The 27112-nt window shown below is 41.6% G+C and overlaps 1 protein-coding gene across 2 annotated transcripts in view; it reads left to right on the forward strand.

The window, feature by feature from the left end:
- The window catches only part of tspan4a (tetraspanin 4a), a 202129-nt gene that overhangs the window by 35210 nt on the left and 139807 nt on the right, over window positions 1-27112 (forward strand). The window contains exon 2 of one of the 2 annotated variants that reach the window (XM_042490493.1): window positions 4374-4453. In XM_042490493.1, the coding sequence (XP_042346427.1) occupies window positions 4391-4453 (63 nt within the window). In that variant the 5' untranslated portion in view covers window positions 4374-4390. Of the gene's footprint in view, window positions 1-2939; window positions 4454-27112 lie in introns of those variants that run through there. The other variant, XM_042490485.1, reaches the window with a different exon arrangement.

Raw genomic sequence — 27112 nt, forward strand, 5'->3', positions numbered from 1 at the left:
CCGTCTTTCTCCTTCTGTGTGTTTGTTCGTGCTGAGGACATCAAAGCCGCTGCCACCCGCGGGGTGCCACTGCACGTTTACTCTGCGTGCTGCTTTCTGTGTGTGTGTGTTTGAATCTGGGGTAGAGACGCGTTGTGTGTGCCGGCTGATGCGTTAGGTTAGGGAATTACATGAATGACTTGCACTAAGTGCGAGTCATGTCATGCTTTTTGCTTTGTGATGTCACAGTATGTTAAAGACAATCCACTCAGACCTATACGAAGTTTCCTCCTGCGAGATTCATCCCGCTCTATATTTCATGAAAAAAGTGGCAAATTACTGACACAAGTGACATCTAAGTGGGCTGAACCATATGCTGTATAAATAAAACATATATGCATTGAGTTTCGGCAATATGGATGTTTGAAAAAGCACGCTCAGTAGCATGGAGATACATCTTTGTTTACGTTACGCTGTTCCTTTTGCAACCTTTTTGTGTAAAACACCAGCTACAAACACTTGGATCTTGGATCCGCTGTGATTTAGGACTAAAGGTACATCTGTTGTTTCCTTTTTGCATGTAAAGACAGCTGGATGGAAGCGCTGGAAATTCAAAAACAAACTGCAGTTTAAAAAAAATAAGCCTTTACATTTGGCTGAGATGGAAAAGTCTGAGTATCAGTCACAGAGAAATGCACTGAAGTGCAATTAAAAAAAGACTATGGGACTAAACTGTGTCATATATGAAGCTTCTGCTCCACTGAAGAAGCAACAAAAAAAAAGGCGAAAACATCTGATCTGTGTGGACCTGTTTAGAGCTGTTTATCTCAATCAACCAATTCATAATATCTGAATAACAGTGGTGAGTAGAAAGACAAATGTTGGCATCATACGTGTCTGAAAACAACAAATATGTAACAATTGTACATTTCATATGAAGCAGATACGTTGAAACTTTACGTCTTAAACTTCAAATATATTGTGACAACGATGTGGTTAACAAGTTTTTAGGTTGAGGCATGAAAAACACTTGGTTAGGGTTAGATTAAAATATCCAGTTTTGTCAGGCACAGCTGGACATGCCATTAACACATGTCCAAAAAATACATGCTTTTGTTTTTATAAACACAGCAGAGCATGTCCAAAACTCTCATTTACAGAGACCAGCTTTTGTCTTAAACACAGCTGGAAATATCCTGAAAAACCCACTTTAGTCTCTACAAACATAGCTGAATATGTCCCAAACTCGCCTTAAAAAATACCCAATTTTGTGACCAGAAAAACATCTGAAAATGTCGTGAACTTAAAAAAAAACCAAAAAAAAAAACCCTGCCAGACACATCCCAAACACTTGTGTAAAAACACCTGCTTTTCTGTCAAACATGTCTAGAAATATCCTGACTTCTCATCATAAAATAAGTTTTTTTTTTGCTACACTCATGCCTGGACATGTCCTAAGTCTTGTCAAAGAAATACCTACTTTAGTCACTACTTACATGGCTAGGCAGGTCCCAACACCGCTGGAATTGACCTGGTCGCTCATTAAAAAACACCCGCTTTAATTGGTCTTTCGCACTGGTCTGCTGACATCTGCAGCTTTGCATTCATCTTGCCTGGGGTCATGATGTTAACGTTCCCCTCCTCCTCCTGATGAGAAACTCAGCTCATATATATGTTTTCTGAACTGTATAATATTTATGAAATGTAACGCCTCCCTAATTTGCAGAAAAGTACAATGTATACATAACATTTTATTATCATAACTGAGCTGAACGCGCATTTTCTTTTGCCAATATTTCAGTCACTTTAATTTGTGCTACATTTGGATGGAAACATCGTTAATGACGGTAAAACTGTGATTTTTGTCCGTATGTGGAGGTGTTAACTCAAAGGTTTAATGAAATCTTTTTCTTTTTGCTTTTCGACCTGCATGTATCACGTGCCATTTTTGTAGATGCTGTAAATACTATTAAAGTCCAGAATCGTTCTGATATTGCTTCACGTCCACTAACCTATTTGGAGGAAAACGCCATTACTCCAGCAGTACTGCATGCTCTTTTCAACAATGTCAGTCAGTCAGAAAGTCACATCCAGTCTCTCAGACCGCCGCCTCCGCGGTCTGACAAAAATACATGCAGGAGAGGAAACAGAAATCCATTAAATACTTGATGCAGTTGTGAACTAAGTCGGTACCTTTGCAGCTTTGAAACGTCCCTGTGGGCTCATAAAGCCACTGACCCAGATGGCCACCAGGCTGTGGAGAGCATGCGGTTATTTTGTGTGATTGTCAGAAGCGGTGAGCGCTTCGTGGTGCGGTCGAGCTGTGACACACTTTAGGTGACTTGTTTGTAGTGTGGAAATCCGTGCCAAGTGTGGCAAACATGGATGCTGTGTGACCCGAGTCCAGGTCCGGAGGGGCCGAGGAAACATGACTGAAGCCAAGCGTGCAGAGAGCAGCCTGGGTTGTGCGCAAGGACAACCTCTGCATGTGGAATGAGTTCCAGGCAGGAGGCAGCGAGGAGAGGAGGAGGATGCACTAGCACAAGTGCAGCAGGCTCCTCAGCGCTGGTATGTTCACAGCACACCAGGTTTTGTGTGTGTCTGTGTGTGCATGAACAGTGTGTGTGTGTGTGAGTGCTATCTGGGAGATGGTAGGGCATGATTGGCGTGTGCACGAGGGAGGATGGGGCTGCACGGCGCTGATTGGTTGTGCTCCCTCGTAGGGCGTGGCCAGAATATGAATGACTGCTCCTGCCTTTCGCGCTGCCAGGTTTTGGGGACAGTTACCGAGGAGGGATGGGGTGTTTGAGATTGTGCGTGCTGAGGGGAGAGCATTGGAGCTTGTGAGGGAAGGGAGGAAAGAAAAGGGGAGGGGGGTGAACAGAGAGAGAAAGAGAACAGGAGCTTGTGAAGAGAAAGAGGGAGGGAGCTTGAGGCACCGAGACCGGACTACCGCTCAAACACTGCAGTCTTTCTTTTTGCCTCTCTGTGGAAACTGTCTTTCTCTTCTCCCCGCCTGTCTCTCCTTTCTGCTTCTCCCGCTGCTTTGCAATGACCCCGGTGGACACCTTGATCTCCTTGCCCACCTAGAGAAGAGGAGAGAGATGCTGTAGCGGAGGAGGGGGAGACGAGAAGAGGGGACACCGCACACTTTGCCTCACTGATGAGAGTCTGGAAATTAATTAACCGCCGTCAGCAGAGAGGGGGGAGCGCAGAGAGGGGCTCAGTGTGAGGTGCAGAGAGAAGAGAATAAGAGGGAGTTGAAGAGGGCGCATTGCTAGATGTGTGAAGAGCAGGCGGCAGAGGAGAGGCAGGGTAACCCCTAGACACTTTTCAGAGACGAGAGGGACAAGTTAGGGCAGATGCAAAAGAAGCGAGAGGGGAAGTAATCCAAGAAGCCAAAGAATGGTCTGCTCATTATTCATCCTTTCACGCTTCTTTTCATAACACCATCCTCTCATCTTTTTTTTTTTTTTTTTTGCATGTCAGCAAAAGCACATCGACAACCACATGCCGAACACTCAGCCACGACTTAGACCCAGCGTAGCATCTTGTTCTCAGCGGATGTGAGTAAAAGAAGTTGATTGGCTGATTCAGGGGTGCCGTTACCTCCCGGCTGAGAGCACCTGCTCGGGAATTTCTCATGAGACCAGGTAGGACGTTTCTGGATCCAGCCGGAGAGGTCGAGCCGAAGCCCCTCTGGTCGTGATTGAAGCGTCAGGAGATGAAACCGCAGACCGGCTTATCTCTCCGAGCATGACACCTGTGTTTGAGCGATTACAGAGAGGGAAATGTGCAGATGTGTGTGCTGGGATTATGTCCTAAATACACAGAATTACACAGGTGTTGCGGCAGGATTATGCAGAGTCTCCTGCTGAATATAGTGACACTGTAGGATTAAAGAGGAACTCAAGTCAAGTGGATGGCAGCACATTATCTTCCACAGATTAAGTCAGATCAGGCGTGATCACACCTGTGGTAAAATTAAATCAGTCACTCCAGGGGTTGTAACGCGTTTGAGGTAAACTGGGGACACGTTGAAAAATCAACAAAATCTCAGCATCCAGTGGAGTAACTTCGGGTCCCTCGCTGAGGACTTTGCTCAGACCTCAAGTGCACAAAGTGACTATTAAAGACTCTTAAAGCTTCCATAATGAGACGCTCGAGCACGGACGAGACTCCGTACCGGCGCAGTCCGTCTCTGGACAGCAAACCCGACACGCCGCCGTTCACTTCTGGGTTCCACCGCTTCAGCGGGGAGTTTGAGTACAAGCGGCCGCCGTTTGCGTTTGGCTTTCACACGACAAAAGGGCCGCAGACGTCCAAGGGACGCTACGCCCAGGGGAAGAAGTATGTGGTGTTTTACCTGGACCTCTCCTTCATATTCCTCCTAGAACTGCGGCGCTGCAGGATGGCCGAGGGTTGCATGATGGCCCTGCGATATGGAATGGTCTTCTTCAACCTCCTCTTCTGGGTGAGTCCTTTTTTTTAATCTTTTGAGTGTGAGCAGAAAGCGCTGTTTCTTGACTTTTTTTTTGCTTCTCTGTTACTCATATTTTCTTGTTTGGAGGGAGCTCTCTTATGTGTGCACCCAGAGTGATGTGAGAGGAGTGAGGAGGGGGGAGTGTGTGTGAGAAAGAGACAGATCATGCATTTAGATCATGTGTACAAAGCCCACTGTGTGGGTGAGTCAAGCTTTTTCTGTTCCCTACACAGTACTTTAAGTGTGGGTGTACTCGGCATTGTTTGCTGTGTTAAGCTTTGGCATATTTGGAGCTTGCATTATGTGCACACTAGTTAATCACAGTGTTACCGCGGAGCTGTAATTCTTCACCTACCTCTGCTCCACTCACCTCCTCCTGCACAACAGCGCTTTTCTCAGCCCATCAAAGTGTCCGTCGTCAACCTGCTCTATCTGGCTGATCGTATCTGTTTGCCGTGGGGACGTTTTGAGCCTTGGTGTCTGTCTGCCTCTGTCAATCCCGCTCCGATAGCCTCACAACAGATCACTTTCATTCGCACAGTGAAGTCTGTCATGTTCCACAGCCGAGCTCCATATTTAAAGATCCCGATCTTTGCTTCTTTTTTTTTTAAACTCCCTTTTATGCAATCCGTTGCACAAGTTGTCACAGAGTTTTGAGGCGATGCTGGCCCCTGTGGTTACCTTGCTGGGATTACTTTGATTTGTCATACTTCTGTTCTTATTGGTTACGGAATCAGCCGAGGCCTTGGACGCTGAAATGCAATCTAGCTGCCAAGATGCAATCTCCCTCGGGAAGTGAATGACCTCTTCACCTCTACATCTTCTCTCAGCTCTAAAGTGCTGTCAGAGAGGGGGTGTTTGTTATTAGCACACTCTTGCCGTGTGTGTGTGTGTGTGTGTGGTCACTCTGGATTAATAATGACCACATGACCATGCCGAGCTCCTGAGAAATCATGTTATGATCCTCCAGGTAAGAAAAGAGGAGCTCCTCCAATATAACGCCTGTCTTTGAAAATAACACGTCTGAGTCACAGTCGCAGCTGATGGCGAATGTCAGACCTCGCTGTCACCACCATTTCTGCAGTAATTTACAAGCTGTTACATGTCGAGAGGTTCGTCCAGACCCAGTTTCTGCACGTCTCATTCAAAATTTAGACCGGTTTTGAATATGACCCCAATATTATGTTGACAGCGGAGTGGATGGGATATTGAGCCCAGACAGTCAACACAGATTATACCAACGCTTTCAATTTTACTTTCAGAGTTATGATGCAGCAGATGAGAGTTTACTTCCTGTGTGAAAAAGAGAAGCGCCGTACAGTAGGGGCTCTCATCAACAACTCTCGTTCATAGATTATTTATATGAGTGAGATTTCCACCTCCACAGGCTCGACTGTTAATAAGCTCTCACAGAGTGTCTGAGGAAGGGATGTTATACAAAAAAACACCACCTTAATCAGAACAAAAAGTCAAAGTGTCACGGAAATTCTTAAAAAATACAGTGTTGTGATAAAAGCAACTTCTGCACTACACAGCGTGATGAACAGGATTTATTATTGGACTAATTATGAGCTGTTTTTAGTACGTACGTGAGGCGCAATGTGAAAACTTCTCATGACAGTTTTGTAGTTTGATATTGGCAGATTTTCTTAACCTAAAATACATCTGATTAGTCAGATGTGGCTCTGGCACAATTAAAGGTCCAGTGTGTATGATTTGGGGGGGATGTATTGGAAGAAATGGAGTATAATATAGCAAGTATGTTTTTTTCAGTCATTGGTTTTTTGTTACCTTAGAATAAGTTGTTTATTGCTACATAGGGAGTGGGTTCTTGTCCAAGAAGTCCACCATGTTTCTACAGTAGCCCAGAAAAGACCAATGCTGACTCTACATAGGGACATTAAAGTTTTTGCATCTGCCATCGTCCATTCGTTAGGAGAGCTATTGGTATATATATATATATACTGTGCGGTGATTTATTGCACCACACTCCCGGAGTGCAGAGCGTACTCAGAGCTGAAACAGAGCAGCAGAATATGAGACACAGTGAAAGTGAAACTTAGCTGTTCATTGTGCTGGACATTAAAGTTTTGCATTCACTCACTCTGCATGCTGCTTCTCCTCTCATCAGTTGATAAGATCAGCTCTGACTGAATCAACAAACCAAATATCCACGCCGCAACTCAAACTGCTTCTGATGGATGAAAATAACTCATAATGGATTTTGCCAGCACTGCATTCACAGACTGTAAAAATATCTGAATTTAGAGAGTGAACACAAAAGAGAATGATGAAAAAAAGGGGACTTGTGCACACAAGATTAAAAAAATAAATAAAATTAGGTTTGCTGATCTAAAATTGGGGAGCAGTAGAGCAGTTTACCCATAAATGACACCAAAACCCACAAGAGACTCCCAGCATAGTGATCAATTAGATCTAAAAGACTATTTTGGCACAAACATTTACCTGTCAGTGTGGCGGATAGACTTCCAAAATTTACTCACCAAACAGCAAAAAAATCAACCCCCATTTGATGCTTGGTGGCTATTAATTTCATGACCCTGCGCATAATTTTTGTCACATTATGTGACATTTCATTAGACACAAACGTACTTGTTTTAAGCAAAACCATGATATTTTTTTCCTAAACCCAACCAACCCACGTGCTTTTGTTGCCTAAATCCATGGGTAAACAAACCTGATAACAAACATGTTATCTTTGTTGTTAGTTTATTTTACCTGTTCTCCTGCCTGTCTGTGACGCCGCATGGACACACCAACTAAACAACCCACAAACACACGCAAAAGCTGACAGAAAGTCAGATTTGTGTGTGTTCCCAGACAGTGGGAATGCAGCCTATCGCCTATAATTGGCTGATTTACCTGAGTTTGAAAAACCTGCGTGCATGTGCTAATTTTGGTAGGAAGACCAGCCACAAAAAGTAAAAACATAATTTGCTGTGTCAATATTTTGATCAGTGTGGACCTAATGCCAGTTAACATCCAGGCAGCTTTTATAGTTTCAACGTTGCATTTAATGTGGACTTTGCACCCTAAATTCAGAGAGAACTTCTACACAGCCGGTCTATTTGTTGTGGAGAGGGAGAAACCTCTGCACATGATTCGGCCCACGGTGAAAAAAATGAACAAAAAATGTTGAAGGAATCCTAGCTAGGAGAAGTTTCAGATGGTTGCAATCCGCAATCCTCACCACTAGATGTCACTAAATCTTACACATGGTGCAAGTGTGCAATAAAAGGGTATCATTTTTAGGACAGCGTTGATATTTTTCTGTACAGTAATACTCCACCTGGACTGAAGACAAAAAGTCTGAAGCCTGAGACTCAGTTTGTGGCCTCGTATTCAGTAAATTGGTCTGGAAGGGAAATGATTTGTTACTGAGTCATTGTTACTGCTGATTTCTGACAACCTGAAAGTACAGTACGATTGGTGCAGCTTTGTCTGTTGAAACAGTGATTTCAGCTAGTAATTTACCACCAAAGTGAAAGTATGTGCTCCAGAGCATACACTATGCAGGAAAACAATTATTTTCCTTTTTGAAAACATGTCACGGGATAACAGGAAATGTCAGTGGAGTAATTCTCTGCTTATTTCCTAACGGACAGCAATCATTCTTCCTTCTGAAATATTGGTTCTACATTAAAGGTGCTGAGCTATACAGTTGTCATTTATTTAGTCCATTTCCCCTGTGATGATGTCTGTGAGCGGGAAGAAAACAACAAGCAACAAGGACAAAAAGAGGACGAGCATTCAAGAAAACAGATTTTATAAGAGCTGGAGATCATCAAGTGTTCACTGGAGGACCACAATGACAATAAGCCTTCAGGCTTTGTTGTGTTTACATCCTTGGTGATTTGTTATGTACTGTACTAAAAGACTGCAGTGCGGTGTTATTTATGTTTTTAATCATTAAAGAAAATCAATCAATCAGGACTATATCATAATATATATATGCCACTGCTTGTGGGAAGGATGAGAAAATTGACCAGCAACTTGTTCTGGTAGTCGCTTTGTTGTTAAGTCCTTTTCAGGCAAAACTCCCCCAAATTTGCTGGTTCCAGACCACTTAATGTGAGAATTTATCACCGTTACTGTTTCATGTCATGGTAGATTCAAAAGCTTAAAAGTGGAACTGTTGGCTGAACAAATGCAGGAATGTGAAAATATTTTCTTGGGCTCAGGCCTTTCCTGGCCTAAACAATTTATTTATTAATTTTAACATCACAGACAACAACTATAGTCGCAACCCTTAAGTTATCAATGGCGATGTTCAAAATCTCACACTAACATGCTGTTTATACTATAGCACCTTTTCCTCTTGACAAAAAAACCCACTAACACCACAAACATCTGGCTTTTGCATTTAATGGGAAATGTTAAAATCCACATTCACTCCCAGGACAAATGCCGCTGCAGGAGTCACAGATATCACCTTATTTTAACAGGGTTTCCTATGTTTAAATTAGATATACTGTCACACAGTTGTATACCTCCATGCACCAGTCAAGTTGCACTCAGTTTACATCCATGTCTGCGAAAACACAGGCACTTCACACACAGAAGATCCATATAATCAGCACAGTCACAAGGTGGTTCTTCTTGAGTTATGGCCATAAACATGTCGTATGAGGTCAACGTGACCTTCACCTTTTCATTAGATTCTAATCAGTTCATTCTTGAGACCACATGGAAGTTTTTGCAAAATTTGAGGAAACTCCCTCAAGGCCATCTTCTGATACTGCAGTCAGAAAATGAGAAGGATGCAAGGTCACAGTGACCTTGACCTTTGAACACTAAATTCTTATCAGCTCATCGCTGAGTCGTATTAAATGTTTGTGTCAAGTTTGAAAAAAATCCCACAAGGTATTGTTGAAATATCACTTTGACAAGAATGAGACACATGCAAGGTCACTGTGCCCTTGACCTTTAAAATCTAATCAGCTTATCCTTGAGTCAGCTCAAACGTTTGTGCCAAATTTGAGATATTCCCCCTCTGTGTTCTTGAGATATTGCGCTCACAAGAATGTGACAGACGAGGTCACAGTGACCTTAGACCACTAAAATCTGATCAGATCATCCTTGAATCCAAATGGACGTTTGTGCAAAGTTTGAAGAAATTCCCTCAAGGCAGTCCTGATATATCACGTTCACAAGAATGGAACAGACATACAGATGGACAACCCGAAAACACAATGCCTCCAGCCACGAGTTTCACCGGCGTGGAAGCGTAAAAGTACACCAAAGATCACCACTACTCGCAGTTAGAAACAAAGTGAAATATACAAATAGCGAAACATGCTCCGCTCACAGTCTGCCCTCTGTGGAGCCCTGGAGCCCCGCCCCCTGAGAGCCTGTTCATTTTTTTTCAATTTTTTTAATACTTACAGTGTCTCGTGTCCAAATCACACCAAATTTTACGATGCACTTTCTTGGATGCCCAGCAATACACCTACCAAATGTGAAGGAGTTTGGTTGAACGGTTCCCGAGAGGATGCCAAGGACACCGGTACACACATAGAGATTCCTTGCTTTATAGTCAGATTGTAGCATGGTTCACACATGCCTCAGTACAGTGAGAAATCTCCTGAAATGTCACTCAGAAATTCACATTTCTGCAGGGCGTGCATCATAAAAATTAATTTCATACAGAGATTTATGAGCGTTAAATGCCAGAATCCTTTGCATCACCATCCGTGACAGTTTTTTGACATGAGACCAAAAAGTTCTCTGTCATGTTAAAAGCCAAGTGTCTGTCCAGAGGCAGCAACAGGAGAAAAAAACTGAAGAAATGGGTTGTTATAGTCTGTGCAATGACAGCTTTGGCTAAAATGAGGAAATGAAGTCCCACTGAGAGAAAGTCAGACAGGAGAGTTTGAAGATAACGACAGCGCAGTATGGGCCTGACTGTTGAACTGACAGAAGATAATACTGTATACAGCACAACAAGCGCTTCGTACTGAAGACATCAAATTCATAAATACGATTAGAAAACGACAAACTGCACACACAGAGAGAGAAGTGTTAATAACCATGACGTTTCACATGAACCTCGACAGTGTCAGCAGTGTTATCTCGACACAGTTTGTTGATAATGTGACTCCACATGTTGCGTGAGAAGATTGTGTGACACACGTGACAGACAAAAGGAACATACCAGCCTGTGAATATGCAGCCCAGCTTGTTATGAATGTAAATGACTGAACGCCTGTAGGCTCTGAAGGAACTGCTTTGCCGATTTTCGACCGGCTGTGTATCAAAATGTGGGTAAGTAAGTGTAAATGGACAGTGGTAAACTTCCCTCGGTGTAATCAGTGCCTAGATCTCCCTGTTGAGCCCCACAGTGAACCTCTGGTGCAAAACGTGTCTTTTTGTTGAGTTTTCACTGGCTCACAGGCTGCTGCTGTACCTACAGGCTGTACTACCTTATGCCTTAAAAAAAATAACTCTGATTAATCGAGTTTCTTGGTTAGCTTTAACCCAGTTTTTGTGTCATCGAAGTACTTCAAGCCCGAAATATCACCTCAAAGCAAAGCATTTTGTAGCGAACTCAGAGGTCCGAGCTTGCACAGCCTCTGATGCTACCGCTAGCAGCCAGCCTCGTCAATCCACACTGGACCAGGTCTTTAGACGGAAGCAAATGTTTTGATAATTATCTTGACTCCATACAACCTTTTACTTCAGTTTAAAAGTATCTCTCTATCACAGAGATGAGGAAATAAAAAGAAGTCTGTTTTACTCAAACCTCCCTGCTTCTGTTTCAAAATAAAAGTCCTCTGAGAACATGTCTGTTGACAGAATCCCATTATTTGTTGACACGAGGCATTTTATTTTGAAATATTTGCAGGACCGTGTTGTTGAGAATGCAGGAGCTCGTACAACTTCATAAATGACAGAAATCTGTGCTTATAAATGTGAACTGAATTTTTAAAAATACATTCACAATTGAAGTATGTGATTAATCTGGATTAATTAATTGTTATGAGTTATGAGTTCACATTACGTCACCAATCAGTAGGAGCGTGCCTCTGTGGCACACTGCATCCTGGTAGTTGTAGGCTTTCTACCTTTTAACAAAAGCAAATGCCACAATCATTTTTCCTCTGTTTTCTATGGTCATGTAGCACCAGTTTCAAAAGTATTTGCATCTTTCTACCATAGACACAGCTCAGTTCTGAAATCTTTTCAGCAGTGAAATACTGGATAAAAAATGAAAGATGAAATACAATGGATTGCAGTAACAATCTAGGGACGCTGCAAATAGAAAAATACCACAATGTCGATAGAAATTTCTGAAATAACTCCTGCAGCCTGATCCACTTCTCTGCTGTCCACCTGTATTCTCAATGTGTTACAAACAGCCACATTTTCACCAAAATACAACAAAAAATTGATAAATTCACAGCTTTTATTGCTTCTTTGTTGAACCACAGCTGGGTTTGCTTAAACTGGATCTCAAACAACGTGATAATACTTGATGGTGTTACCTCAAAGTGGATGAATGAGAAAGATAAGTTGGAGGCCTTGTGGAGTGCGAGCCGTCTCCCAGTGGAGTGTTTTCAGGTCGATTGAGTATTTAGGTGTTTAGGATTGAAGGCAGCTCTGTCTTCCTCCCAGTTTGGCGTCATGCAGCTCCCTCGCGGTGGGCAGCAAACTGACAATCACCCACGCTGTGCTGCCCTGAGAGCAGCGGAAGGTGGAGAAGAACCAGGCTATGGCAGAAGAAGTGCTTTTCGTTCTGTGGCTGCTAAAAAAAGGCCAGAGGAAGGTTTTCATCAGACTTCCTTCGCTATGATTGCTTGATTAAATAGGGTTTGTTTTTCTTGTCCTTTTGACGTTGGTGTTGGCGATGGCGGATCTGTCCTGACTGTAACAAGTCAAGTCAAGTCAATTTTATTTTTGAGCCCATTATCACAAAACATGGTTTGCCTCAGAGGGCTTTACAGTGTACGACATCCCTCTGCCCTTAGACCCTCACATCACCCAAGGAGAAACTCCCGAAAAAGAACCCCTGTAACGGGGAAAAAAAAGGAAGAAACCTCAGGAAGAGCGGTAGAGGATGATGAGGGATCCCTCTTCCAGGACGGACAGACGTGTAATAGATGTCGTAAATAACGAAAAATGAAAAAATAAAATACAACTGTGGCAAAAAGGAACGGTTCACGGTTCCTGTGTGAGTTTGTCAGTCGCTGATGCAGCTAATACCTTTCTTTTGGGGCGGGGAAGTGTCAACTGCTGTACTGCCTGTTGCAGTAGGTACAAACTGATTAAACGGGACCTATTATGCTTTTCGGTATTTTGTGTCTCATATATAATGTCACTACATATTTAGGAACAGATTCCTGCTGAAACTTGTCCAGTTGCATTGAGGAGCTTCTATTCAATCCCTCCAGGAGTTTGGATTTGCAACAATTCAAGCAAATTCTGCCGATCCCTCTGAATTCGGCAATTCCAATTCAATCACCGTAATTTTACAACAAACTTGACTTAATTTATGTAACAGCTGTGAACAGCGTATTGTTTCACTCAGCCCCTCTCTTTCTCTCTGTCTATCATAGAACTACTGCTCCCCCCATGACAGTCACACATTTCACATTACGCAAATATCGGCTTTGATAAATGCATCATAGCATGATGTGCATCCTATGTAACTGTAATTGAAAAAAAACCAAACTCTTATAATAAAATAAAAGACAGAAAGAAATATGACTAGAGTATTGCAATCTTTTAGAACCGAAATCAGGTGTTTTAGACCGGAACAATTATAAAAACAGCCTGCAAAATTCTGGAGGGACTTATTATTGGTTTTCACAGTACAAAGTGCCACTATTCTTTGTAACAGTCATTCTCCAGTTGCAAGTACACTTGACATGCATGTAGTTACATGCTAAGATTGGGGAAACACGTAATCTTGAATGCTGATTTTGTTAATTTCTCCCTGATTTTGGATCACATTCTTGCTAGACGATGTCTATTTGTATTTAGAAGCTTTTACTGAGTATTTTCTCAGTCTTTTTCATCATGTACTTAAGTCTATGGGAAATAGTCGTTTTTGGGCTATAGGGCACCATGTGGTGGACCCCGAAAGTTGTAATTCAACTGTTTGGCTTCTATGAAATTTGGCTTCAAAGCCCGGCACACTTCCTGAGGGCCTGATAGAGAAGCAGAGATACAGAAGACCTGGAAATGCTCACCTGTCAGTGCAGATTAGGCTTTTTCAGGAGAAGAGCTTTAAGAGAAAGGTGGTAAAACGGAGCATCAATACATATGTTCCAACACACACAGTTTGTGGAAAATAAGGTATTATTTAGAAGTTTTAAACATGTTTAAACATTAAAGCATGTAAATATGCTCTATTTGAAACCTTAAATGCAAGTATGAATGTGAAAAATGAGCATTAAAGGAACTCTTTAAACAAATTATTCAAAGAACTAGGGACACAATTTGTACAAAAAAAGATTTTTGCGCAAGTTTCTTTCAAAAGTCGCTTTAAAAAAGGGCAAAAAAAGGACACTGAAACAAAATAAATTAAGTGTTAAGTAGTTGTTCAGTCAGTTAGAATATTTTTCTGTTATTTTCTACTTATTTCATGTTTGTTGGAGCAGAAGGTTTTTTGTGGATTTTACAAAATATTTCCACCCGCCGCATGAGTCGGTTTTACTTCTTGTTGGATACTTTATTTCCACTGACTGAGTGATTGCATCAATTAATCTTTTACTCACTGTTATAAAAAGCATCAAATAACTGACTAATTTAAAATCCCCAGCTGGGTGGAAGCAGGTGCTTCACTGCACAATGAAATGCTATTTGGCAAATATCTAGAAATTATTTTTATATTCCAAAAAATAATACATTATCATAAAATGTACAACTGTCCTGATATTTTTGAAGTGAAGTGAGCGACACGGTTCTGCTTGATGATTAGATTTCTGCTTTCAGTCACGCTCATGACACGACAGCCGGAGGTGTCAGTGTCACTTTCCGGGACAAACTGTCCGCTCTTGCTGGTGTCACCGACTAATTTGCTCTCAAGGCAACAGCAAGAGGTCAAGGGGTCAAACTGTGATGGCTGAGTGAGGACGGTCGTTATGATTGAGGTCAGAGCTGCTGCTCTGCACCGACTGAACGAGCCGGGTTGATGGGAGCAAGCGGCGGATGCCACCGGAACGAGCTCAGTGCTATTTTCCTGCAAGTTGAGTCTAAATAAAACTTAAACAACTTTCCGAAACTTGAGCTTTAAACCTCCTCTCAAAACTAACATTCTTTACATCACACTCTTGTATTTAAATCTTTTATTCCTGTTTATTATTCATAACTGTCATTGTTTGTCCTTGCGGTGACTTTTATTTATGATGATATTATTGTTTGAAACACTTTCGAGATAAGGGCTCGTTGTTACATTGTTTTTCCCCTCTCTTTTTACCAAATTAGCCTCCAAAGTAAACATTTTTTTTTTTGTTTGAGGAGCAGATTGGTTTAAACCCAGCTTCACTCTGATTTTATGTCCCCAAGCATCCAATTTATGTTCTTTGCTGCAGACACTTATCACCCCTGTTTACATTAAACACGGTCCTCTTGCAGTGTTGACAGCTCAGACAATGCTTCTGGTGATAAAAAAAGGAGTAGAAAATACAAATCAAGTGCTAATTATGCAGAAGAGTTCCTCCAAGTAAGTTAAAAAAGGAACAGATAAACTGCAATGTGTTTGTGCTGCAAATTTAAAATCTGTTCTGGTACCATGCCATTGTTTCGACGGCACAAAAATTCCATAGCACCATTACTCTGAAAAATGTCTCATTGCACCGAAAACCCATTTCCTCAAAGCCTTTTATCACAAAATAAAAAATACACCAAAAAACGCTAGCAACAACTGGCTGCACGTACCGGTGGCTTTTCAGCCACCAATCCTGGGTAGTTTTTGCTGACCTTTCGCTGCGTTTCACAGGTTTAGTGCCTCAAATGCCACCAAACCTGGATGTATTTACTGACCTCTCACAACATTTGCGTTTGAGCCACCGATCCCAGGTGTTTTTTCACCGAACCTTCAGGGCATTTAAGCCCCTGATCCTAGGTGCTTTCACTGACCCTTTGCAGTGTCTGTGTTTGAGCCACCGTTCCCAGCTGTTTCACCAACCAAAAAACACCTAGAATATCAGAACTTACATCCCAATTTTTTATTTTTTTTTTTTACAAAAGCTGCCGCAAAATCAGGCATTTCAGCCACCAAACCCCAGCGTTTTCATTAACCCTTCACAATGTTTCCTAGAAGCATTTGAGCCACCGATCGCAGGTGCTGTCACTGAGCACCTTTCAGGACATTTCTCAGCAGCATTAGAGGTTCCTGATTGTGGGTGTTTTACCAAGCGTTTGCGGTTTTTAGTTGTGGTGTTTGTGACACAAATCCTGAATGTTTTTATAGACCCTTCCAATTTTTTTTGAGCTGCATTTGAGCTACTGATCCTACATGTTTTTACCGACCCTTTGCAGCATTTCCCAGCTGCACCTGAGCCACTGATCCCAGGTGTTTTCATTGACCTTTCACTGAGTTTTCCAGCAGCATTTAAACTATCCATCCCCAGGTGTTTTTATTGACCCTTTTTGACCTTTCACAGTGGCCATTTAAGCCCCAGTTCCAAGCGCTGTTTTTACCAACCCTTTGGATGTATGATAACTGCATTTGAGCCAGAAAGCCTGGTGTCTTTCACCGACCCTTTGTGGCTTTTCCAGCAACTTTTGTGCCACCAAACATGGATGTTTTGAGGTACAACATGATCTTTCCAAACAATAAGCAAGTGTTTTTGGGCTTAATCCTAACCACATGTTCACCACAGCCTTGTTGACAGATGTAACATATCTGTGATTCACAGAAATGTACAATGTGACGACATTTTTTGGCAATATAGTTGTCCAACTAAAGAAATGGGCTTTGAGTCCAATGGAACATTTTTCAGACTAACTGGCCTTCGGGATTTTGCGCCGTCGGAACAATAGGTAGTCCCCTTTTGTATTTTTATTTGATTCTGGCACATTTTTAAACCATCAAAATAGCCCTTCAGTATGTCTGGAGGCTTTGCTATTGTGTATTAGTAATAGCACATGAAGTAGTGTTAGTTCAGTTAATATTCTACTTTTTAAACTTCTTTGTTTCTCTCTCTGAACAAAACTGTGGAACAAAGCCATTACTCCGTCTTAATTCTGATTTCAAGCTTTCATGTCATTAAAAGGTGCATCAACTTGCAGATTGTCATGGAAACAAGTCTTTCTCGAAGCACCACATGAAAAGAAATCACAAGGTCTGCATTTGTTCGTGAATGTGTGTGAGTGTGTGTGCTGCTGTCATTCGTCACACATGTCGCACACTTTAGGTGCTAATCGACTCAAAGTGGAATCCAATGACTCTCCAGTCACCTGTGGCTACAGTCCGTTACTCTTGTGTTCGTTTTCATTACTGTAAGTGTGTGAAATCAGCTCAGCACCTCGTACTCTGTCACATCAGTGTGGGTGAGAACAGCCACATCACACCAGACAAAGCGTCATAAATAAATAAATAATAAATAAATAAAAGAAAATGAAGAGACGGGTTTCTGCGCTCCAGGACAAATACTGATTATCCCCCTAAATGTAGCAGCATTGACTCCGCCATAAAATTGCAACAGTGGGCAACTCAAAAATATGCGATGATGCACACTAATCGTCTTCCGTGGAAACCACCACAGAGCTGCAAAAAGCACCCCACAGCTATAAAATACCAAAAATAAGACTCTCATTTACAGCCACTTTTTAATTAATCTTGTTAGCACAAATGTGGCTTTTCCACATTGCAAGGGGAAAAGGGGGAGTTGGGGGGAGGTGAAACTGATGCAGCAGCAGCGGGCGAGGCTGGGACAGAACGAGATAGGAGGAGAGCTGGCAGAAGGAAGAGACAGAAGACATGTCCTCTGAAGTTGTGTTTACTTGTCATCATTATGTAGGTCAGAGCCCAGCGGAGGATCCATAGATTGCCTGAGTTGTGAATGGGTTGCATCTGTCTCCACCGATTTAGCCCGATCAATAGAAATCGTCTTTCTGCTGATTTGAGATCTGTCTGCCCCGCCCCCGCCCGGCCCCTGCCTTCACACAGTCCATCGATTCGCAGCAGGACCGGGGGGACGTGCACAGCATGAGCGGTCCACATAATGGGCCTGCAGTTTGCTGAGTTTGGCATGTTTGTGCACAAAGCTCACAAAGCCACCACACCCACTTGCAACTTCATATTGTTATCAGTGTCACACTGTGAGGATGACTACGTTTGCTGATGATAATACTCTGGTGGGACAGACTTCCTCTGTAGGCCAAACAGCTTCCAGGAATGAGGTCTCCTCTCTTATCGACTGGTGCAGCAATAACAATCTGTAACTGAACATATAAAGAACTTGTGGTGGACGTCGAGCTCCTGCAGCTGGTCATCAGCAGCCAGGTGGAGAGACCGGATCATTTTAAATTCCCTTAATGGGACAGCCCCGTCGGCAGAGCAAAACGTTGGTAATGTAGGTTTCTGCAAACCACAAATTCTTTACATTTTCAAGTTTCACATTAATGTTTCTAAAAATCACTTAGTATATGACCTGACTTTGTCATAAAGAGGCCCTCCAAGCTCCAGACCGCTGTCTGAGACCAATAAACACCAAAACCAGCTGTCTTTTAGGCCGTGTTTAGACGAGAAAGGCCCTACTAAAAATTAAAGTCTTTTCTGTGCGTTTAAAAAAATATCTGCATTTATATGATAACACGATCCTCATGTTCAGGATCTGCAAAAACAACCGAAAGCGCTGTAGTATGCATGCCAGGCCAGGAGTTGGCAGCCAACGTTGTAATGATACACCATAGAAGAACACCACACGCCTTCGCTTAAAGGCGTTCTTCTACAGAGCGGTGAATATAAACGAACAAGAAGACGGTTAGTGCGCACACGAAAACTGACAGCCGTTTACAGTAGCGGTGCAACAAATCTTCATTTTGCTGGAGGAGCGTTAATAAACTCAGAGTCAGCAGCACAAACAGCTCGGTAGCTCGCCCTTGTTGTCATTTTTGTCCACCCAGACTCTTCTTCTCCAGACAGTTGAGGAAATTCAGAGTGTCAAAGGTTGAAACGTATCAGTTCAACAGAGCGGTGATAGAAAGCTCACTTTCTCAATAACTCTATATCAATTCTACAGCCAACGAAAAAAGAAACTGATGGACGGAGTCGTGCGCACAGCTTCAAAATTAATTGGCTGTGTACTCCTCAACTTCTGAACTATGACACATCCGCGTTCAGCGGAAAATTTTGAACGACTCCTCACACCCAGTACACCCTTTATTTAGTCTTTTCCCTTTGGGTAAAAGTCTTTGCAGATTTAAGACGAGAACATCTCGCTTCCACAATAGCACTTATCCCGAAGCAATCTGCATCATAAGTGCTTCGCTGATGATGTGAACACGCACTTTAACTTGACACTTTCGGGGCATGAGTCACAGGGTTGAACTGATGTATTTATTGTGCATTTATTATCAGTTTTAATTGTTATGGTGTTATAATTGTGGCAGTTTGTTTTTGTTGTGTGTAGTATGTGATTATATGTGGACCGGAACAAATTCCTCATCAACTGTGTTTTATTCTGCGTGGCATGAAATTGTCGCATCTTGATGGGAAACGAAGCAGCAACAGCGGGGACGTCGGGACGTCTTCATTTCTGTACATCAGTATTTTGTATATGGCTGCTTTCACACCTGAATCATTTGGACCAGTTGTTCTGAAACAGGGAGCGTTTCCCCTCTCGGTCCGGTTCGTTTGAGCATATGTGAAAACAGCAATCGCTCTGTGATGTGGAACAAAACAAGCGAGCCGAGATCACCGAGAAAGCGCGGCCTTCCTATCGAACTCTGGAGCGGTTCGTTTGTGGTGTGAAAGAAAACGAACGAACCACAGGATTTTATGATACGAGACATGATTTTAGCATAATTTCAACAACTAACATCTTCTTATTGTGAAATATTTCAGTCATCTCATAATTGATCCTGATAAAGGCCAGCGCCGTCGCTACGGGCACGGGCATCAGCGCAGCTGCGGTGCACAATAACATTATTATTAGTGATTAATACAGTCAGATGCCCCTGCTGAGCAAAGTTTTTCAAAACTTATGCTTATCAAAACATATCCTTTCACAGCCATCCGCTCTCGGTCACTGAGGTCCGCAGACAAAGCGCTCCTCGTCTTCCCTGAAACAAGACTGAAACACAGCGGAGACAGAGCCTTTGCTGCTGTGGCCCCCAAACTCTAGCTAAGACTTGCCCCCACCTTGCCTGTTTTTAAAACTCCTTTAAAAACTCATTTATTCACTTTGGCTTTCTCAGACCTTGTATGTTGAGTTTTCTGTAGTTTTTTTCTGTAGTTTTACCTTGTGGTTCTATTGCCTTTTAAATGGTTTGGGGTTTCTTTTTCCCTTCTTTTGTCCTTTCTTATGATATTTATGTTATTTTTTATTTTTCTGACCATTGTTTTTAAATCTGTTTATTGGTGTACAGCACTTTGGTCAACTCTGTTGTTTTGAAATGTGATTTATAAATAAATTTGGACTGGATATCTGCATTCAACAATAGGACAGGGACGTCTAACTGGTCTTTCTGTCATCAGTATCACTGCAGAACTAAAAAGCCGCATATATGACCTGATTACTGACCTTGCAGCTGGTAATGCAGACATGTGTCTGTGGAGCAGCTGCTGAAAAATGTTCCATAGTTCTTTCATGGAAAATACTATATGCAGAGCAGAACAACGATGAAATTACGATTACGTGCACCCACAGCTGCCCTGATAATGTGATCGATTTGCAGTCTAATAATAGTCACCTTATAATGTTTACAATCAGATTTATTATTTCTTTATGAGCTCTTTGCAACACCAAAGAAAATACATATAAACACTCTATAAGCATTAATGTGCTGCTTGAACTTCTGTCAGTCAGCTGAATTTGATTTCCCCGCATGGGTCCTGATGATGCACGATGACAAGCGACAAAACGGTGACGAGTTATCTGTCAGTCAGCAGTAGGGGTCCACTGATACTGGTTATTCAGGGCTGATACCAATTATTAGTAGTAAATGAGACTGATAACCGATATATGAAACCGATATGGAACAATAAAAATGAAATTCTTTCTGTCAATATTTAGAAGTTGGAAAACAACAAACTACAACACAAACATTTGTTAAATGCCTTTAACAAAACGGAGACTTTCAAAATTAGAGCAAGTTCCCAGCAACTTTTAAAATTTAAATAAAATTAACTCTCTGAGGGTTTTATAAAGTAAAAGTTCCCCCCGCACTGACACTTTCTTTGCACTTTTAAACTGATAATTTGATCAGGGATCATTGAAATAAAATGCTGATACAGATAATGGTCAAAATGCCAAATATCAGCCCTGATAATCAGCCAGTTAGTCAGCAGAACCTCATGTTTACTCCTCCTGGTTCATTTGTAAAACGTCTGTGTGAACCCAAACAAACCCAGACCTAAAACGCAAAAATGAATCACCCCCCCCCTCGGGTCCAGACCCAATGAACTGATCTGCAGGTGTGAAAGCAACCTAAAGGTGATGACATATATGAGTTTGTGTCTTAACACCTTTAGCAGTTTTAAACGGTTTGGCAGATGTTCGTGCAGTAGCTGTTGGGATGTGTAGTTAGTGCTGAATATTTTGGAGTACACTCAATTAAAAATAACCTAAATACAGATTTTGTGGAAACTGTCCTTTAAAAAAGCTCTCCGGGGTTTCTATTGGGTCTGAAGAGGCTTAGACGCCTCAGCGAGGCTGCTCTGACTTTATCATCGCTGCCAGTTTAATACTCAAACCCCTTTGATTCCAGCTTTCAGCTTTTATAGACACCAGATTTTGGCATTGCCATAACACTGACCTACTTGAAGCATTCTTTAGCTTTCTAAAAATCCAATTTTCTTCATGTTTCCATGGTTTTGAAAAAGCAACAGCCACATACATTTGTCAGTTTGAAGTCATGGCTTAATTTGCTCTCACCAGAGATATTTATAAGTGATCTGTCAACGGTTTTGTTTTTTGTGTTTTGTGAAAGGACTGACACAATTTGTTAGTGCTGAGACCGAATCAGCGTCACAATGCTGCTCCTTTGACCTTTGTGTGTTAAAATAGAATCAGAAAATACATTCAACTGGATTACTTTGACGTAAAGAAATGTTGTGCCTTTATATCCTATAAATCATATAAATTAAATAAAAGCAGTGAAAGAGAGTTCATGAAATCTCAGATAAAATCCCTCTTGTTTTCATCCTTAAATGCAGCCAGGCTATATGAAGCCATGTGGGTTTTCATCCTATGATGTAGTTTTAAAAATTCATGCAAAGGCATCCAGGAAAGCCCCTTGATAGCAGAAAGTATGTCAGCGACTGGCTTTCATTCAGCTAATAAACCTGATACAAAGCTGATCTCCGGCGTGTTGGCAGCCGTGCCTTGTGTTGTTTTTCTCCTGCATGTTTCCCAGCATGCTCCTACATTACCTGCAGTGTTTGCCGACTCATTTTTCAAGAGCGAAACAGTGTTGCTGATAGTGTTGATGCTGCTGATAACATGACTTGTGCCCTTTGTGGTTGTGCTAACATGCCTCTTGTCACAGTCCACTTATAATTGCCCTCTTAAAAAGCTTCCTTTTACACAGGTCTCTAAAATCCATTGTCTTTAGGCCATTTTGTGATGACAAATCTCCCTCTGCTTACATTATCATTGTTTGTTTTTCAGATTTACATACATACTTCTGCGCTTCAGTCACTTGAGCAGAAGTCAACATACATTAAAAAACTAAATGTATATATATTGTATTATGCATTGTGAGCATTAAATTTGAGGTTCTGACTATGTGTTCTGGTACCAGACGTCATACATCTGTGATTTGTTCAGAGATTCAAAACAGTCTGACATGCTCATTAAAGGCTGTTTCTGCCAGTTAATAAAGAAACAATCAACTAGTCAAAGCTTAATAGGTGGGATTATGACTGACGAAAACACAAAACAACAAGTTTGGATTGGGCAAAACAAAAATTAAACTAACGAAAATATCAGCATGTTCTTCATGAACTTGTAGCGGGGCTTTGCCTGACTCAGAACTATGTCAGTTGAATCAGATTTGGCTGCGCAATACCAATTTTTGATGAGTCATTTTGTTTGTCCTTCAAAGTTTGATAGTTGTAACGGGGCTCTGGGGGAGGTTTAGTGTGTCAGCAGCATTCATGTCATATAATAAACAGGTTAACAGTGCTAAGGACAGGTCGTAAATGTGAAATGACATTTTTTGCCAAAACTAGGTATCAACAAAGGCCAGACGCTGTGTCATATTAACTTGCTGTGAGCTGAAAATTAAGCACATCTTCACCTCTCAGTGCTGTCTCTCTCTCTCCCCCTTCTGTGCTGCTGCCTGCATGTCTGCAACTGCAAAGAGTAATGTGAAAGCCAAGAGCACTCAATCTGTGGCAAAATCTGGGGACCAAAACGTCCCCAGACGTACACTGCATAGAAAAAAACAACTGCTCGAATTAAAGCAATCTCAGCTAACAAAGGGGTCTCTGAATGATGATTCGAATCTCTGAATCTAAGCCTAGAGCCCATATCGCCCAGCCCTAGTGTGTAGTCGGGCTGGGCGATACAGGCTGAAAATGATATAGCAATATTTTTAGGCTTTATCTTGATTCACAATATATATCTAAATATTTTTAAATCTCCTAAAAAGCACTTCATTAATGTTAGAACTGGGAGACAGAATCAAACAATTTTCTTAAAACCAAGTTCCCTCTTTAATGTAACAGTATTGTAGTAATGACAAATGACAGAAAAAAATGAACACAATTTCATTTCTGATCAGTGATCATATCTAATGTAGATATAACAACTAAGAGGGTGAAGGCAAATATTAAAAAAAGTACATAACTTTACTGTAATGCTTCCTTTAAAATCAGGAAAAAACAAAATTTATTCTCTATCACAACATAACAATATCCAGTGTCTAAGACGATATATATTCTCATATCATGATACGATATAATATCTTTATAATGCCCGGCCCTTGCATGCAGCATGGCAGATTAAGCCAAAACAAATAACATCTTTATCAAAGAGCTTTAGATGTGCTGGTAGTCAGATTTTGCTGGACAGCTGTAGTAGAGTCATATGGTAGATGCACTTATAGAGTGCCTTTCTGGTTTTCCGGACCACTCAGAGTGCTTTTATACTACATGTCACAATGACCCATTCAGACTCACATGCATACATTGATGGCCGAGGCTAACAAGGTGCCACTGCTACTCAATTAAACATTCATAGACACTCACGCACCTATGGCACAGCCATGGTGAAAGGGATTAGCCATTTGGGGCATGCAAGGATAGCCCAAAGCTTTCCCGTCATATTAACCATACAGACATGAGAGCGGTGCCAATTTTCTTATCCAACTCTTAACAAGAAAGCAAAGAAGACATATTTCACATGCCTTGAATTATTCCTCTTAATGTAAAAAGCCGAGCACTAATGTTTAAAATAATACTGTAGGCCCATAGTACCGCCACTCTTTACAATAATGTCAGTGTGAAATACGAGTCAGCTACAGGAAACTCATCTCCCCTGAATGAGACCTGAGCTCCCCAAAAAGCCTCATTTGAGAATTTTTGGGGAGTTAAAAAACATTTTAATTTTTGGTGCCACAGTTTTGTTTGGGGATGCATAAAAATATTGGCATGTCATCGGTATCGGCTGATAGTTGCTTTAAAATGAAAAGTCGTATGCTCGTCGTTATGGCCAAAAACATGTTTTATAAAGTCACCATGACCTTAACCTTTGACCATCAGATTTTAATCACTTCATCCTTGAGTCCAAGTGGACGTTTGTGCCATATTTGAGAAAACTCACTCAAGGCTATCTTCAGATATTGCGTTCACAAAAAATTATATGGATGCAAGGTCAAAGTGACCTTGACTTATGACCACCAAAATCTTATCAGTTCATCCTCGAGTCTACTTGAATGTTTGTGCCGAATTAAAAAAATTCCCTAAGGGTGTTCTTGAGATATTGCGTTCAGAATAATGGAACTGATGAGGTCACAGGGACCTTCACCTTTGACCTTTGACCACCAAAATCTAATCAGTTCATTGTTGAGTCCAAGTTAATGTTTGTGCTAAATTTAAAGAAACTCACTCAAGGCGTTCTTGAGATATCGCCTTCACAAGAATGGACCGAAAAACACAAATGAACGGACGGACGAAAACATAAAAAGATAAAAAACATAAAAAACATACTGCCTATTGCCTGTACAGAGGCATTAAAAAAACACATTTTTGATGTTGTCCCAGGCTTTTTTTTCCCTGTATGAATTCAAATGTATTGGAAGTGTAATTCTGCACGTGGGAGGGTGCATTCATGTGTGCACGTACATCTATACACTCCCGAACCAACCCCAAAAAATAGGGCTCCCCCGAAAGCCACGGTGTAATTCGAACAGTGCATAATGTGCTCCAAAACAGTAAACATGTTTGTGTTTATTCACTGAATCACCCATCTGAGAGGGGACTCATTGTCAGCTACAATTTACTCGCGAGGAAGAGCTCTCACTTCTCTCCAACACTTTTCCAGATTAGCCCGGGGACTGAGTGGAAGTACTCGGTGAGGGATGTGCTCACTATTTTGTCTGTTTCCTGACAGTGAATTCTTTCCTGCACTGCATCAGTGTGGCGTGAATACAATGAGGATGCTTGTGCGTGCACTGACGGCCTCATCATCTCACTGCAACAAAGGACGTCTCTTAACCTGTTCAGAAGCCAATTATTTTCCAAACACACACACACACACACACACACACACACACACACACAAACACATACAAAATACTGAAATGGTGGATTTCTACTCTTCATGCACTCATAAAAAAAAAAATAGAATTTGCATCATTATCATTTTTTTCTGTCTATTCTTAGGGCGAAGAATCTTAACGCAGAAACACCCAAAGTGATGTATTAAAACACTTTACATATGTTTTTTTAAATAATATTTTGTCATTTTGACTAAGAATATTCTTAATTTCTTAAGTATCGCCTGAAAATAGTGTGTGAAAAACCTCCAGAGATAATATTCTAAAAGCATAATCAATACGATGCATTCATCGCGGATTGTATCATTAGAAAATCAAATCTAAACAGAAATTTCCTGTTTCAGTTTCCAGTGACACTGAGATCCATCGTCCATTCCAACGGACAGATATTTTGGAAAAAATCCTGAGTGAAAGCTGTAAATCTTTCATGTCTGTGTGGGTTTTTTTTTTGTTGTTATTTTTTAACAGGTATAAATAATGTAACATTTCATGTTTAACATTATAATTAATAGACTGAAAGATGCCGGGGCAGTGTGGAGGCAGAGTGAGTAACCACAGCATGAGAGATACATATTCTCCACAGGCCTGGTTTAGAGACCCTACGTAACACCACCGCTGTCGCCGCCGTCGCCGCTGTCGCCTTTTCTGCCTTGATCTCAGCATTAGCATGATAGTAACTTCCTCAAGTGTCACCATGTCTGTTGTTTACATACAGCACATCCGGAAGTTGTGTCCGGCCTGAGCTCTCCTGTGTGCCCAGTAGAGGTACAGCATCCTCCAGTAAAACATGTCGCGTATAGGCAAGTATAAATACAAAAACGCTCTTGACGCAGCCACATGTGTACGCCAACACAATGTTAAACAGCAAGTATATCTCCAGCCTTACACTTTCCACATGTTACCGAATTGAATGCACTAAATCTTGATAGTGAAAGGAGTCATTTCATGGAGGTTGTGACACTCACAAAAATGTATCCACTGATTTACAAACATCTCTCTCCTAATGTAAGTCAATGGGAAAAAGTCTTTCTGGGCGCCACTGCATCACGTGACGCACCCAGGCGATGTAATTCCACATTTGGCCACTATGTCAAATTTGCGTGAAAGCCTGGAGCACTTCATGGGGGCTTGAGCGTGGATGTATTATAGTGAAGTCTGGATACAGCCGTGGCGGCGGGCCCTGTTCATTGGCGCATGAAGCAGGAAAAGCCCTTTTTTCTGGGTTTAAAAATGTGTAAAATACCTGGATCGACTGGCACTGAGCTCACGTAGCAGAGATTAACTGCAGCCAATGCGGCCGAGTATACCTGAGTGGGTAACTTCCACCAACGGCATGACCGACTTCTGGATTAGCGCCTCGCTAGCTAGAATGGCGGTCTAAAAATGAAATCTTTTAGACTTTCCAAATGTCATCGAACTGCATGATTTATATCTAACTAGGGATAGAAGATATTTCGCAGGGGTTTTGATGCTCATAAAAAAATATTTATTGATTTACTGATTTACAGACGTCTCTTTCCTGATGTGAGTCCTCCCAGTGTGCATCACGTGACCAACCTCAACCGTGTAATTCCACTTTTGGCCACTATGTACATTTTGCAACAACGCCAGGTGCACTTTGTGGGGGCTTGCGTCAGCCACACTTGTTAAAAAAGGGGACGTGGCTCTACTGCAGTCCACTTTGGATGATGTGGAGCATTGTGATTGGCTTATAGACATCCCATTAAATAAATC

Source organism: Plectropomus leopardus, chromosome 1, assembly GCF_008729295.1.
Source record: "Plectropomus leopardus isolate mb chromosome 1, YSFRI_Pleo_2.0, whole genome shotgun sequence".
NCBI classification, from domain to species: Eukaryota; Metazoa; Chordata; class Actinopteri; order Perciformes; family Serranidae; genus Plectropomus; species Plectropomus leopardus.